This window comes from Salmo salar, chromosome ssa22 (assembly GCF_905237065.1).
Source record: "Salmo salar chromosome ssa22, Ssal_v3.1, whole genome shotgun sequence".
Taxonomy (NCBI): Eukaryota; Metazoa; Chordata; class Actinopteri; order Salmoniformes; family Salmonidae; genus Salmo; species Salmo salar.
The window spans coordinates 2,680,380-2,697,317 of record NC_059463.1 but is presented as its reverse complement, the minus strand read 5'-3'; the positions used below and the strand labels follow the sequence as shown (position 1 = coordinate 2,697,317).

Sequence of the window (16,938 nt, the reverse complement as noted above, 5' to 3'; positions counted from 1 at the left end):
CAGTAAAGACTTAAAGGTTGAGACTGAGTCTGCGTCTCTCACATTGGTAGGCAGACCATTCCATAAAAATGGAGCTCTATAGGAGAAAGCCCTACCTCCAGCCGTTTGCTTAGAAATTCTAGGGACAATTAGGAGGCCTGCGTCTTGTGACCGTAGCGTACGTGTAGGTATGTACGGCAGGACCAAATCGGAAAGATAGGTAGGAGCAAGCCCATGTAATGCTTTGTAGGTTAGCAGTAAAACCTTGAAATCAGCCCTTGCCTTAACAGGAAGCCAGTGTAGGGAGGCTAACACTGGAGTAATATGATCAAATTTTTTGGTTCTAGTCAGGATTCTAGCAGCCGTATTTAGCACTAACTGAAGTTTATTTAGTGCTTTATCCGGGTAGCCGGAAAGTAGAGCATTGCAGTAGTCCAGCCTAGAAGTAACAAAAGCATGGATTAATTTTTCTGCGTCATTTTTGGACAGAAAATTTCTGATTTTTGCAATGTTACGTAGATGGAAAAAAGCTGTCCTTGAAACAGTCTTGATATGTTCTTCAAAAGAGAGATCAGGGTCCAGAGTAACGCCGAGGTCCTTCACAGTTTTATTTGAGACGACTGTACAACCATCCAGATTAATTGTCAGATTCAACAGAAGATCTCTTTGTTTCTTGGGACCTAGAACAAGCATCTCTGTTTTGTCCGAGTTTAAAAGTAGAAGGTTTGCAGCCATCCACTTCCTTATGTCTGAAACACTAGCGAGGGCAATTTTGGGGCTTCACCATGTTTCATTGAAATGTACAGCTGTGTGTCGTCTGCATAGCAGTGAAATTTAACATTATGTTTTCGAATGACATCCCCAAGAGGTAAAATATATAGTGAAAACAATAGTGGTCCTAAAACGGAACCTTGAGGAACACCGAAATTTACAATTGATTTGTCAGAGGACAAACCATTCACAGAGACAAACTGATATCTTTCCGACAGATAAGATCTAAACCAGGCCAGAACTTGTCCATGTAGACCAATTTGGGTTTCCAATCTCTCCAAAAGAATGTGGTGATCGATGGTATCAAAAGCGGCACTAAGATCTAGGAGCACGAGGACAGATGCAGAGCCTCGGTCTGACGTCATTAAAAGGTCATTTACCACCTTCACAAGTGCAGTCTCAGTGCTATGATGGGGTCTAAAACCAGACTGAAGCGTTTCGTATACATTGTTTGTCTTCAGGAAGGCAGTCAGTTGCTGTGCAACAGCTTTTTCTAAAATTTTGGAGAGGAATGGAAGATTCGATATAGGCCGATAGTTTTTTATAATTTCTGGATCAAGATTCGGCTTTTTCAAGAGAGGCTTTATTACTGCCACTTTTAGTGAGCTTGGTACACATCCGGTGGATAGAGAGCCGTTTATTATGTTCAACATAGGAGGGCCAAGCACAGGAAGCAGCTCTTTCAGTAGTTTAGTTGGAATAGGGTCCAGTATGCAGCTTGAGGGTTTGGAGGCCATGATTATTTTCATCATTGCGTCAAGAGATATAGTACTAAAACACTTTAGTATCTCCCTTGATCCTAGGTCCTGGCAGAGTTAAGGTGACCGTTTTAGTCACGTTAAGTAGGCTTCTCCAAGCTCTGGTCATTAGTAGTCGACCGAACTTGATAACTGCCTGGTACTGTGTCCCTCTAATCACTGACATTAATGCAATTGTAAATCTAATCAAACACTTCATGGGTGGTCATGTTGTGCAACATTTATATAGGCTATTCAACTTTCCTAATGTTAAGCACTTTGCTTCTCTTTACAGCAGGAGTATAGCCTACCTGGCTGGCATGAAAATGAACCACGGGAAAATTGTCCTCCATTCGCTATTTAAGTGCATAAATGACTTTTTTTTTTTCCCCCGCTGCCCCTGTTTTGAGACAGGTGCATGATAATGTTCTATTCTAAATCAAAACAAATTTCACACGTATAGTTGATGTTTACATGCACTTAGGTTGGAGTCATTGAATCTTGTTTCTCAACCACTCAACACATTTATTGTTAACTTCTTGGGGCTATGTGGGACGCTAGCGTGCCACCCGTGGTGCACCCTATCAACAGCAGGTGCATTTCAAGAGCGGCAAATTTGAAACCAAATAAATGTCAAAATTCAAATTTTTCAAACATACAACCTTCTTACACCCTTTGAAAGATAAACATCTCCTTAATCTAACCACGTTTTACGATTTCAAAAAGGTTTTACGGCGAAAGCATAAATTTAGAGTATGTTAGGACAGTACATTTACAAGAGTTGTGTGTAATGTATTGTCAAGTCAAAGACAGGGTCACCAAAACCATAAAACCATCTAAAATGATGCACTAACCTTTTACAATCTCCATCAGATGACACTCCTAGGACATTATGTTAGACAATGCATGCATTTTTAGTTCTATCAAGTTCATATTTATATCCAAAAACAGCGTTTTACTATGGCATTGATGTTGAGGAAATCGTTTCCCTCCAATAACCGGCAGTCAAGTCAGCGTCACAAATTAAATAATTAAAATTAGAAAACATTGGTAAAATATTATATTGTCATTTAAAGAATTATAGATTTACATCTCTTGAACGCAATCAACTTGCCAGATTTAAAAATAACCTTACTGGGAAATCACACTTTGCAATAATCTGAGCACTGCGCCCAGAAAAATACGCGTTGCGATACAGACTAGACGTCATGTTGGGGAGATCTAAAATCGAAAATACTATGTAAATAATCCATTACCTTTGATTCTCTTCATCAGATGTCACTTCCAGGAATCCCAGGTCCATAGTTTTGTTCAAAAAAGCTCATCATTTATATCCAAAAAGCTCCGTGTTGTTAGCACATGATCTAAGCCAGCCGGACTTCTCGTCATGAACGAGGGGAAAAAATATATTTACGTTCGTTCAAACATGTCAAACGTTGTATAGCATAAATCATTAGTGCCTTTTTTAACCAGAACATGAATAATATTCAAGGTGGACGAATGCATTCTCTTTTATAACGTATTGGAACGAGGGTACCCAACATGAACTCGCGTGCCAGAGTCTAATCGGCCATCACCGTTCCATGGCTCTTGTTCGGTCAGATCTCACAGTAAAAGACTCAAAACACTTTGTAAAGGCTGGTGACATCTAGTGGAAGCAATAGGAAGTGCCAAAACATTAATCAACCCCTGTGTGTTTCAATGGCATAGGCTTAAAGGTAATTCAACACATCAGGTATCCACTTCCTGTCAGAAAATGTCTCAGGGTTTTGCCTGCCAAATGAGTTCTGTTATACTCACAGACACCATTCAAACAGTTTTAGAAACTTTAGGGTGTTTTCTATCCATATATAATAAGTATATGCATATTCTAGTTACTGGGTAGGATTAGTAACCAGATTAAATAGGGTACGTTTTTTTATCCAGCCGTGAAAATACTGCCCCCTAGCCCCAACAGGTTAAACTATAGTTTTGGCAAGTCTGTTAGAACATCTACTTCGTGCATGACCAAAATCATTTTTCCAACAATCATTTACAGGCAGATTATTTCACTTATAATTCACTATCACAATTCCAGTGGGTCAAAAGTTTACATACATTAAGTTGACTGTGCCTTTAAACAGCTTGGAAAATTCTAGAAAATGATGTCATGGCTTTAGAAGCTTCTGATAGGCAAATTGACATAATTTGAGTCAATTGGAGGTGTACCTGTGGATAAATGAAGGCCTACCTTCAAACTCAGTGCCTCTTTGCTTGACATCACGGGGGGATAAATAAATTATTAAATAATTGTAGACCTTCAAGTCTGGTTCACCCTTGGCTCAATTTCCAAATGCCTGAAGATACCACGTTCATCTGTACAAAGAATTGTACGCAAGTATAAACACCATGGGACCATGCAGCTGTCATACCGCTCAGGAAGGAGACACGTTCTGTCTCCTAGTGACGAACGTACTTTGGTGCGAAAAGTGCATATCAATCCCAGAACAGCAAAGGACCTTGTGAAGATGCTGGAGGAAATGGGTACAAAAGTATCTCTATCCACAGTAAAACCAGTCCTATATCAACATAACCTGAAAGGCCGCTCAGCAAGGAAGAAGCCACTGCTCCAAAACCGCCATAAAAAAGCCAAAATACAGTTTGCAACTGCACATAGGGGGTAAAGCACGGGGGTGGCAGCATCATGTTGTGGGGGTGTTTTGCTGCAGGAGGGACTGGTGCACTTATAGATGGCTTCATGAGGAAGGAAAATTATGTGGATTTATTGACGCAACATCAAGAGATCAGTCAGGAAGTTAACGCGTGGTCGCAAATGGGTCTTCCAAAAGGACAACAAAGTCAAGGTATTGGAGTGGTCATCACAAAGCCCTGACCTCAATCCTATAGAAAATGTGTGGGTAGAACTGAAAAAGCCTGTGCCAACAAGGAGGCCTACAAACCTGACTCAGTTAAACCAGCTCTCAGGAGGAATGGGCCTAAATTCACCCAACCTATTGTGGGAAGCTTGTGGAAGGCTTACTGAAACGTTTGACTTAAGTTAAACAATTTATAGGCAATGCTACCAAATACTAATTGAGTACGTAAACTTCTGACCCACTGGGAATGTGTTGAAAGAAATAAAAGCTGAAATAAATAATTCTCTATTCTGACATTTCACATTCTTAAAATAGTGGTGATCCTAACTGACCTAAGACAGGGAATTTTTACTAGGATTACATGTCAGGAATTGTGAAACTGAGTAAATGTGTTTGGCTAAGGTGCATGTAAACTTCTGACTTCAACTGTATATGTAAAGACAAGATTAAATCAAGAGTAGTGTAATGGGTGACAATATTAGCCTACCACTTGTAAATGATGCCCAGTTTATGGCAAACAGCAAGTACTTTTAAATCCTAGTCTTACACCTCATGTAACCTAGCACATAAGCCTATTAATTAATTTTTTTTTTTTAATTAAAGTTTATCACAAAACTGGCTAAATATCTTCATTAATCACATTTAATCTGCTTTACAGCTAGTGTAGAGCCTAACTGGCATACATATGAAGTGAGTTTCAAGTTTTGGGAAAATGTTTACCATAAATGCACCTTTTCATAAGGCATTACTTGCATAATTGCATTTGTAGTCACCTTTTTGAGAATGGTATTTTCCTGCTAATGGAACATTCACTCTTTTATAGCCTACTCCCTTGTGTGCATTGCTGCGTTGTTGTGAAGAAATAGCATGATGGTTAACATTTTTAAGCTAAATGTTCTCATCTGTTGCGGCAGGCTCATTGCTTAAAACGGGTTTTTTTGATGCCAGTGGTTGTATTCATTTGGGATCTATCGCATCTCCCAACTGTCCCCGACTATGTTTGGAATATTTTTTTTCTCGCATAGACTACGTCAACTTCTGTACTATGGCAAATGGTAGTGACGTAAGCTAGTGCTTTTGCTGTTCGTTAGGCCTACTCAACATGTCTACATTTACTTTTCTTCAGCCAATCTAACATATGCGCCTCAAATTTGATAAGGAAGCGCGCAGCTGTGTCCCCGACGTAGCTTGTGAGAAAGACCTTATCACATGACTGAATGAGCGACTGACATGTAAAAAATGAAAGGCATGAGCTCTGCTTAGTTGTTACTTTTTCAAATCCTCATTATTCGCAACATTTAGAATGTATTAAACATATAGCCCATCATTTGTATCACAACTAAAGTTACAACTCTAAGCAACCACTCAACACAAAAGCCACACTCCCTCAAATCATTTAGAGACTGGATATTTTCTTATTCAGTTTTGTTCAATTGTATTTATAATATAAAATAATGCCATGGAATTCTAAGCAAATATTGTGCTAAATGAACTAGTGTAGCCCACTGCCATATGGCATAGCCTGATCAGGGCCTGACATGGACAACTCAGTATGCTATTCTGTTCTTCTGAAATGGCATACATTTTCTTCACGCGCTTCTTTTAGACTAGTCTAAAATAAATTATGGATTTGTGATGGTGTAGGCTATATTACATGGAATTAGACTTTAATTTTTTTTTATATAAATGTAGATGTTCAAAAGGTCAGCGTTTTAATCGGCAATGCAAAATGTGTATGTTAACCTCTATGGGCTAGGTGGGACGCTAGCGTCCCCCCCGTGGTGCACTCCATCAACAGCAGGTGCATTTCAAGAGCGGCAAATTTGAATCCAAATAAATGTCAAAATTCAAATTTTTCAAAAATACAACTATTTTACACCATTTGAAAGATAAACATCTCCTTAATCTAACCACGTTTTACGATTTCAAAAAGGTTTTACGGCGAAAGCATAAATTTAGAGTATGTTAGGACAGTACATTTACAAGAGTTGTGTGTAATGTATTGTCAAGTCAAAGACAGGGTCACCAAAACCATAAAACCATCTAAAATGATGCACTAACCTTTTACAATCTCCATCAGATGACACTCCTAGGACATTATGTTAGACAATGCATGCATTTTTAGTTCTATCAAGTTCATATTTATATCCAAAAACAGCGTTTTACTATGGCATTGATGTTGAGGAAATCGTTTCCCTCCAATAACCGGCAGTCAAGTCAGCGTCACAAATTAAATAATTAAAATTAGAAAACATTGGTAAAATATTATATTGTCATTTAAAGAATTATAGATTTACATCTCTTGAACGCAATCAACTTGCCAGATTTAAAAATAACCTTACTGGGAAATCACACTTTGCAATAATCTGAGCACTGCGCCCAGAAAAATACGGCGTTGCGATACAGACTAGACGTCATGTTGGGGAGATCTAAAATCGAAAATACTATGTAAATAATCCATTACCTTTGATTCTCTTCATCAGATGTCACTTCCAGGTATCACAGGTCCATAACGAATGTAGTTTTGTTCAAAAAAGCTCATCATTTATGTCCAAAAATCTCCGTCTTGTTAGCACATGATCTAAGCCAGCCGGACTTCTCGTCATGAACGAGGGGAAAAAATATATTTCCGTTCGTTCAAACATGTCAAACGTTGTATAGCATAAATCATTAGGGCCTTTTTAACCAGAACATGAATAATATTCAAGGTGGACGAATGCATACTCTTTTATAACGTATTGGAACGAGGGTACCCAACATGAACTCGCGCGCCAGGTGTCTAATGGGACATCATCGTTCCATGGCTCTTGTTCGGTCAGATCTCCCTCCAGAAGACTCAAAACACTTTGTAAAGGCTGGTGACATCTAGTGGAAGCAATAGGAAGTGCCAAAATATTCCTCAGCCCCTGTGTTTTTCAATGGGATAGGTTTAAAGTCAATACAACACATCAGGTATCCACTTCCTGTCAGAAAATGTCTCAGGGTTTTGCCTGCCAAATGAGTTCTGTTATACTCACAGACACCATTCAAACAGTTTTAGAAACTTTAGAGTGTTTTCTATCCATATATAATAAGTATATGCATATTCTAGTTACTGGGTAGGATTAGTAACCAGATTAAATCGGGTACATTTTTTTTATCCAGACGTGCAAATGCTGCCCCCTAGCCCTAACAGGTTAACATGAATACCATGGTAGAACACTGGTTGAGTTTATTTGAATATCCGTTGCCAGGGAAAACCACTGGTGAGAGCGTTCCTACTGTTTTCATGACCCTTTGGGTGAGGGGACAAGGACTTTGTATTAAATTGAGAGGGAGCATGTCACAGCGTGTTAAACTCTGTCATGGGGGGTAGTTGCACCCATGATGACTACATCCATAAACTGTTTTCATGTGCAGTGCCTTAAGTATTCACACCCCTTATTCCACATTGTGTTACAGCCTGAATTCAATATGGATTAAACATTTTTTTTTTTCTCACTCAATACCCCATAATGGATAAGTGCAATTTTTGTAAAAGTATTAAAGGAAATCCACATCTGATTTACATAAGTGTTAACACCCCTTTGCTATGATATTCCAAATTGAGCTCTGGTGCATTTCCTTTGATCATCCTTGATGTCACTACAACCTGATTTGGAGTCCACCTGTGGCCAATTCCATTGTTTGGACATGATTTGGAAAGAAACGGGTGTGTCTATATACAGTGCATTGTGAAAGTATTCAGCCCGCTTCACTTTTTCCACATTTTTATAATACAGCCTTATTCTAAAATTGATTTAAATCATTTTTTTCCATCTTCAATTTACACACTACCCCATAATGACAAAGAAACAGATTTTAAATTTGTTGCAAATGTATTTAAAATAATCTAAAGTCACATTTGCATTTGTATTCCGCTCCTTTACTCAGTACTTTTGAAGCCCCTTTTTGGCAGCGATTTACAACCTCGAGCGGTCTTGGGTATTACGCTACAAAAATGGCACACCTGTTTTTGGAGTTTCTCCCATTCTGCTCTGCAGATCATCTCAAGCTCTGTCAGGTTGGATGGGGAGCGTCTCTGCACAGCTTTTTTTCAGGTCTCTCCAGAGATGTTTTATTGGGTTCAAGTCCGAGCCATGCCTGCGTTGTCTTTGGCTGTGTGCTTGGGGTCGTTGTCCTGCTAGAAGGGGAACCTTTGCCCTAGGCTGAAGTCCTGAGCGCTATGCAGTAGGTTTTTCATCAAGGATCTCTACTTTGCTCCGTTCATCTTTCTCTTGATCCTGACTAGTCTCCCAGTCACTGCCGCTAGAAAAACATCCCCACCGCATGATGCTGCCACCCATCCTTCACCGTAGGGATGGTGCCAGGTTGCCTCCAGACATGACGCTTGGCAGAAAGACCAAAGAGTTAAACCTTGGTTTCATCAGACCAGAGAATCTTGTTTCTCATGGTCTTGTGCCTTTTGGTAAACTCCAAGCAGGCTGTCATTGTTTTTTTGCTCTGACATGCACTGTCAACTGTGGGGCTTTCATTTTTCTATGTATAGACAGGGGTGCCTTTCCAAATCATGTCTAAGTTGGATTTACCACCGGTGGACTCCCAAGTTGTAGAAACATCTCAAGGATGATCAATGGAAACAGGGTGCACCTGATCTCATTAGAAAAGGCTATGAATACTAATGTAAGTGCATTTCTATTTTATTTTTTAAATATAAATTAGCAAACATTTCTAAACCTGTTCACTTTGTGCTTTTTTTTCTTTTTTTTTACAAAAAAAAATAAAAATGTGGTCCAGAATAATGCCAACACTGGAAAAAGTCAAGGTCTGAATACTTTCCGAATGAAATGTAAGGTCCCATAGTTGACAGTGTATGTCAGAGCAGAAACTATTCCATGAATTCCAAGGAACTGTCCATATATATCTGAGAGAGAATTGTGATGTGGAATTAATCTGGGGTGTTTCCAAGAGCACAGTGGTCTCCATTAGGATTGGCTTCAGAACAAGAATGTCAAAGGCCTTGAGTGGCCCAGACTTGAATCCCATTTTAAAATCTGTTGAAATACTTGATTGCCATTCTCTGCCGCTCCCCATCTGCATTAACAGAGCTTGAGAAAATCTGCAAGGAAGAAAATCCAGATGTGTAAAGCTGATCCAGACATACCCAAGACTACTCAAAGCTGTATTCACCACCAAAGGTGCTTCTACAAAGTATTGACTAAGGGGTGTGAATACTTATGTAAATTTTAAAAAGATTTTAGTACTTCATTTGCTGAAATTGCGTGTGTGAGGAATCAATTTAAACCATTTTGAATTCCAGCTGTAATACTTACATTTGGAATAAGTCAAGGGGTATGAGTACTTTCTGAAGTTAGTGTAAATTTATCCGGTGGTCTTCCTAAATAATGTAAAGTGGACGCTGTGTCACTTTGTAAACTTTTATTTTTTAAGGCAACATTTTTTTCTTCTCTAAATGGCAGTTATAGGTGTTCAAAAACGCAGGCCATTTCTCGAGTTCAGCTCATATCGCCTGTGGAGTCTTCTAGGGTTGCAACATTCTCCTTCACTAAAAGGGATAGTCGCACTCCTGCTGTGAACCTTGCCACAATACACCATGAATACTAATTTCCGTTTCAGGGTTGAAAGCTATAGTCTTCTGAAAAAAAGTGTATATGTACAGTTGAAGTCGAAGTTTACATGCACTTAGGTTGGAGTCATTAACTCGTTTTTCAACCACTCCACAAATTTCTTGTTAACAAACTATAGTTTGGTCAAGTCGGTAAGAACATCTACTTTGCATGACAAGTAATTTTTCCAACAATTGTTTACGGACACAGTGAAATGTATCGCAACTCCAGTGGGTCAGAAGTTTACATACACTAAGTTGACTGTGCCTTTTAAACAGCTTGGAAAATTCCAGAAAATTATGTCATGGCTTTAAAAGCTTCTGATAGGCTAATTGACATCATTTGAGTCAATTGGAGGTGTATCTGTGGATGTATTTCAAGGCCTACCTTCAAACTCAGTGCCTCTTTGCTTGACATCACGGGAAAATGAAAAGAAAAAAAATTGTAGACCTCCAAGTCTGGTTCATCCTTGGGGGCAATTTCCAAACGCCTGAAGGTACCACTTTCATCTGTACAAACAATAGTACGTAAGTATTAACACCAGCCGTCATACTGCTCAGGAAGGAGACGCGTTCTGTCTCCTAGAGATGAACGTGCTTTGGTGCGAAAAATGCAAATCAATCCCAGAACAATGGCATCATGAGGAAGGAAAATGATGTGGATATATTGAAGCAACATCTCAAGACATCAGTCAGGAAGTTAAAGCTTGGTCGCAAATGTGTCTTCCAAATGGACAATGACCCCAAGCATACTTCCAAAGTTGTGGCAAAATGGCTAAAGGACAACAAAGTCAAGGTATTGGAGTGGCCATCAAAGCCCTGACCTCAATCCTATAGAAAATGTTTGGGCAGAACTGAAAAACTGTGTGCGAGCATGGAGGCTTACAAACCTGACTCGGTTACACCAGCTCTGTCAGGTGGAATGGGCCAAAATTCACCCAACTTATTGTGGGAAGCTTGTGGAAGGCTACCTGACACGTTTGACCCAAGTTAAACAATTTAAAAGCAAAGCTACCAAATACTAATTGAGTGTATGTAAACTTCTGACCCATTGGGAATGTGATGAAAGAAAGAAAAACTGAAATAAATCATTCTATTATTCTGGCATTTCACATTCTTAACCTGTTAGGGCTAGGGGGCAGTATTGACACGGCCGGATAAAAAACGTACCCGATTTTATCTGGTTACTACTCCTGCCCAGTAACTAGAATATGCATATAATTATTGGCTTTGGATAGAAAACACCCTAAAGTTTCTAAAACTGTTTGAATGGTGTCTGTGAGTATAACAGAACTCATATGGCAGGCAAAAACCTGAGAAGATTCCAAACAGGAAGCGCCCTCTCTGACAAGTTGTTCATCTTGGCTCTTTTTATTGAAGACTGAGGATCTTTGCCGTAACGTGACATTTCCTACGGCTCCCATAGGCTCTCAGAACCCGGGAAAAAGCTGAATGATATCGAGGCAGGCTCTGGCTGAAACACATTATCGCATTTGGATAGTGGCTGGTCAGAGTACTCTGAGACTCACGCTCGTGCACGAGATGTATTTATTTTCTCTCTTTGTACGTATACAGGCTTTCCCGGTTGGAATAGTATCGCTTTTTTACGAGAAAAATGGCATAAAAATTGATTTTAAACAGCGGTTGACATGCTTCGAAGTACGGTAATGGAATATTTAGAATTTTTTTGTCACGAAATGCGCCATGCTCGCCACCCTTATTTACCCTTTCGGATAGTGTCTTGAACGCACGAACAAAACGGCACTGTTTGGATATAACAATGGATTATTTGGGACCAAACCAACATTTGTTATTGAAGTAGCAGTCCTGGGAGTGCATTCTGACGAAGAACACCAAAGGTAATCAAACTTTTCTAATAGTAAATCGGAGTTTGGTGAAGGCTAAACTTGCTGGGTGTCTAAATAGCTAGCCCTGTGATGCCGGGCTATCTACTGAGAATATTGCAAAATGTGCTTTCACCGAAAAGCTATTTTAAAATCGGACATATCGAGTGCATAGAGGAGTTCTGTATCTATAATTCTTAAAATAATTTATACTTTTTGTGAACGTTTATCGTGAGTAATTTAGTAAATTCACCGGCAGTGTTCGGTGGGAATGCTAGTCACATGCTAATGTAAAAAGCTGGTTTTTGATATAAATATGAAGTTGATTGAACAAAACATGCATGTATTGTATAACATAATGTCCTAGGAGTGTCATCTGATGAAGATCATCAAAGGTTAGTGCTGCATTTAGCTGTGGTTTGGGTTTGTGACATTATATGCTAGCTTGAAAAATGGGTGTCTGATTATTTCTGGCTGGGTACTCTGCTGACATAATCTAATGTTTTGCTTTCGTTGTAAAGCCTTTTTGAAATCGGACAGTGTGGTTAGATTAACGAGAGTCTTGTCTTTAAAATGCTGTAAAATAGTCATATGTTTGAGAAATTGAAGTAATAGCATTTCTAAAGGTATTTGAAAATTGCGCCACGGGATTACACTGGCTGTTGCAAGCGTCCCACCTAGCCCATAGAGGTTAAAATAAAATGGTGATCATAACTGACCCTGACCCATCAATGTCAGGAATTGTGAAACTGAGTTTTTTTTAGTTTTTTTTATAGATTTCTTTTAATTTTTATAATTATATATTTGGGTAAGGTGTATGTAAACTTCATTTAAGTGTTGATACTATATTGACATGCATGCATACTTTTCACATTTTGTTTTTCAATCAAGACCCCTGCGGGGGAACGGCACACAACGTTGAATGTACATTGATATTGTATTTAGTTGGCAGCTGACGTGAATTGATTGTTGGATGTACCATCAAATCAACCAGCTTTCCACTTTGGATCAATAGATTTAGTTGACGTCTGACAATACCTTGCATGGGTGCAAAACTATATGCAGTCTTTTAATTTGCCGTGTGTGTTACGATACCACATGACGCAGACTTAATCTCTTGAGTGAAACAGTCCTAATGTTGGAAAAATAACTTCATGTTGTCACCCAGATTCACATGTTTATTTTGCAAGCTATAACTCACAATATTTTAACAAAGTAGGTTTTTAAAGACCATAGAGTGAAGTCTGCTTTGTGATACACTAGTGGTGTCATTTGTTTTTCAGGCCAGACCCCATGGCTCCTTTCGCTGCAGGTGGAGCCGATCTGGATCCCTTTAGGTGAGTTTCCCTCCTGCACTCAGCAATGGTAGAACAAGGGACAATGAAGCAGACGTTGGACCATTCCTCACAATGGCTGGGCTTTTTTACCAAAAATGTTTGTGTACTGTACATTTCTCTCGTTCATTACGAAAAGCAATAGAAATTGACATTGATTGAGATCTTCAAGACATCTTGACTGCAAAGCAATTGTTTTCTTTGAATTTAAAGTGCTAGGCGCTAAAGACATTAACCCAACCACTTCAAATGAGTCCTCTAAATGAATACATCTACATATTTAAATGACTATTCAAAATTTGTTAACATGTATTTTAATTTATGATTACGTGACTTGAATTATGCTGACAATGAAGATCAGTCTCAAATATTAGGAAAGTGGATTACTCTTGAGTCACTATCACAGCAAATCGAACATGCTATCTAATGCAATAGACCTCTGTTTGTCTCCCAGTGGTCGTGGAGGAGGGATGATCGTGGACCCTTTGAGGGCTGGTTACCCCCGCTCAGGGTTTGACCCCTCTGGTGGGCTCCCTGGCATCCTGCCGCCGGGAGCTGTGCCACCCGGGGCCCGCTTTGACCCCTTTGGGCCTGTCGGAAGACACAGACCTGGGTAGGAGTTATTTTCTTGAATTTTATTTTGGGTATTAATAATGTTCACCATTTTAGAAGGCATTCATAAGTAGTTTGCTCACTATTGGGAATTATTCCAACATTTGTAAATGTTAGTAAGCTATAAATATTTAGTTATTTACAGACTTTGAACTATTGATTATATTCATTATTTACAGTATTAATGTATGATCTATACACCTTATAAATCATTAATGCATCATTTGGAAAGTTGTGTAAGTAATACATCTATTTGTTGCTTACTAGCTAACATTTACATTTGTAGGAGTGATGGTGAATAAATGGTGAGCAAACTACACTGAAGAAAAATATAACGCCACATGTAAAGTTTCATGAGCTGACATAAAAGATCCCAGAAATGTTCTATACGCACAAAGATTTCTTTTTTTTCTCTACCATTTTATTTACATCCATGTTACTGAGCATTTCTCCTTTGCCAAGATAATCCATCCACCTGATAGGTGTGCAATATCAAGAAGCTGATTTAAACAGCATGATCATTACACAGGTGCACCTTGTGTTGGGGGGCAAAGGCCACTCTAAAATGTGCAGTTTTGTCACACAACACAATGCCACAGATCTCTCAAGTTGAGGAAGCATGCAATTGGCATGCCAACTGCAGGAATGTCCACCAGCGCTGTTGCCAGAGAATTTAATGTTAATTTCTCGACCATAAACCGAGGCAGCTTAAACGTTGTTTAAAAGAATTTGGCAGTATGTCCAACCGGCCTCATAACCGCAGACCACATGTAACCACGCCAGCCCAGGACCTCCCCATCCTGCGGGATCGCCTGAGACCAGCCACCTGGACAGCTGATGAAACTGAGGAGTATTTTTTTTGTCTGTAATAAAGCCACTTTTGGTGGGGGAAGAGTGTTTCTGATTTGGCTAGGCCTGGTTCCCCAGTGGGTGAGCCTATGCCCACCCATGCCTGCGCCCCTGGTGGGTTATGTGAAATCCATTGATTAGGGCCCTGCGAAATCCATAGATTAGGGCCTAATGCATTTATTTCAATTTACTGTAACTCAGTGAAATTGTTTTATTTTTGTTCATAATATTTATAAATGCCTTAAATGATATGCCTTAATAATTGATTTATTACTAGATGTTAACCTCACTCTTATATTATGGGATTTATTTGACATGGATAAGTGCACAATAAATAACATTCCGGTGTTCAAATCAATCCAAGTGTGCCTGAGTTAGGAAAAGAGATGGATTTTCATCCGTATGTTGGGTAAGAAAGCGAAGGCTATTGTAAACACACAGGTATTTGAGATGCACTATGTCAGTCAGTTCTATGTAACTGAAGTCAAGGTTAAATTCTTCTAGTCTGTCATCTAAGAGTGAAGAAATGGCTCGTGTGGTGGGCCGTCACAAATTGCCCACCAGGTATGTCTTGCGTTGGGCATTTGTCGAAGAGTATTATTTATGGATGTATGACTGTATTATGCTCTGTGGTTTCCAGGCCAGACCCTGATCACATGCCGCCGCCAGGCTACGATGACATGTTCATGTAGAAGAAAAGGCACTGCTCCTCACACTTCCTGGACCACTTCCTGTCTCTGTCACGGAAGAGGAATACACACTTAGACAGGCTCTGGAATTTGGCAACAAAAAAAAATATTTTTTAAACCTCCGGCTTTGACACTTCCTGGCAGCTCAATGTGTAGTTCGTTCGTGCATGCATGATCTATGAGCACAATTAGTTTTGCTTGAATTAGCCACGAAGTCCCTAATTTGAAAGCAACTCTTTTTCTGGAAGCTGTGCTTTGTCATTTTCCCTCATGTGGGAAAATTAGATTTCAACCGATGAGCTTCAGCCCTCGTCATGCAAGTGACCGCTAGCAAGATGCACATATAGCAGAGTGAGAACAATAACGTGGTGCACATAGGTGACACTACCTTCCGAACTACTGGCTTAAAAAGTATACAAAAGTACTGGAGAATCCCTTCTAATAAAACTGTTAGACTAATTCGTTCAGTGTGAGGAATAAAGCTACTTTGTACAAATTCTTTGGGGTGGGGGCTTATTTGGAGGGGTTCTAATTTAAACAACATTTTGGACTTCATAGTCAAATGTTCAAGCAACTAATCTTTGTTTTGATTTTCAAATGCTGCTTGCAAAGACTGGCTTTTGCTGCTTGTGTCCCCAAAAGTAAAATGTGAGAACCTATCCAATTTGTTTTACAATCTAAGTCGTTCGCATACACACCCACAGCATTAGAAATTAATGATTGATCCAAGTTATGTCTGCTACCCAACTTAACATAGTTTGCTTTTGCTGACATCTTATTAAAATGTTTTTCAGACTTCACTGGTTTAAGTCCAGCAAAATGTTGTAATAAAATATTTTATTACATTCCAGTTTTTGTTATTACTATTTTTAGTTTTTGTGTTAAAAAAAAAAAAATTACAACTCTGGAATGCAAAACACTGTAGAATGAATAGGCTACATTAGAAGCTGTCAAATACTCAATTTGAATAACGGCCTTCAGTGAGATCCTGCCCTCTATTTTTAGTCACAGTATATCAATTGCTTTGCTCCATCTATTACAGCTCACCTTCACAAGAGCATAAAACTAAAGTATGTAGCAAATGCGTTCACTATTGGGAAAAGAGATGCCAAAGGGTCATTTTCTTCCCTTTTTCTAGAACTTTCATACCATGTAATCTGAGTGGATATAAATTTATCCCAGCATAATGGGATATGTATGGACAATCGATGATTCCCATAAATGTACATTTCCCAAAAATTGTAGATGCCGATTTCTGCAAGATGAACAATAAAAAGTAGGTATCCTCAGATTGCCTTGATATCCATCATGATAGATACACAGTGCTCGTTTTCACAAATCTTATTCACATAGCTAGCTGACGCTCTGCGTGTGTTCTCTAAGGTCTATGTCTGCGCCCCCTTGAATCTAATTAGCATAATACAAATTCACAATCTCAGTTTAAATTCGTTTTTTTGCTTTGGCGTCGTCTCAAATCAACCTTATCCTCCTATGTCGCACTTCTGCGGTGAAAGGTAACAGAGCTAGAGCGGTTTTTGTCAGACTGTGAGACATCCCGAAAATCGATCTTCTCACAAAATCGTCTCTAGCGTCCGAACGGTTTGGCCTATAAACTATTATTGATCTGTTTTTGCTCTACCCTCACAAGTGTCTTGGGACTCGT

General features: G+C 39.2%; 1 protein-coding gene across 1 annotated transcript in view; it reads left to right on the top strand.

Annotated features, from left to right (window-relative positions):
- Positions 1-16,120, top strand: part of LOC100194584 (proteasome inhibitor subunit 1) — a 31,147-nt gene extending 15,027 nt beyond the window's left edge. Inside the window, exons 5-7 of the mRNA NM_001139670.1 lie at positions 13,075-13,128; positions 13,580-13,738; positions 15,227-16,120. Coding sequence (NP_001133142.1) covers positions 13,075-13,128; positions 13,580-13,738; positions 15,227-15,278 — 265 coding nt within the window. The 3' untranslated portion in view covers positions 15,279-16,120. The remainder of the gene's footprint in view (positions 1-13,074; positions 13,129-13,579; positions 13,739-15,226) is intronic.
- Positions 16,121-16,938: the final 818 nt, after the last annotated feature.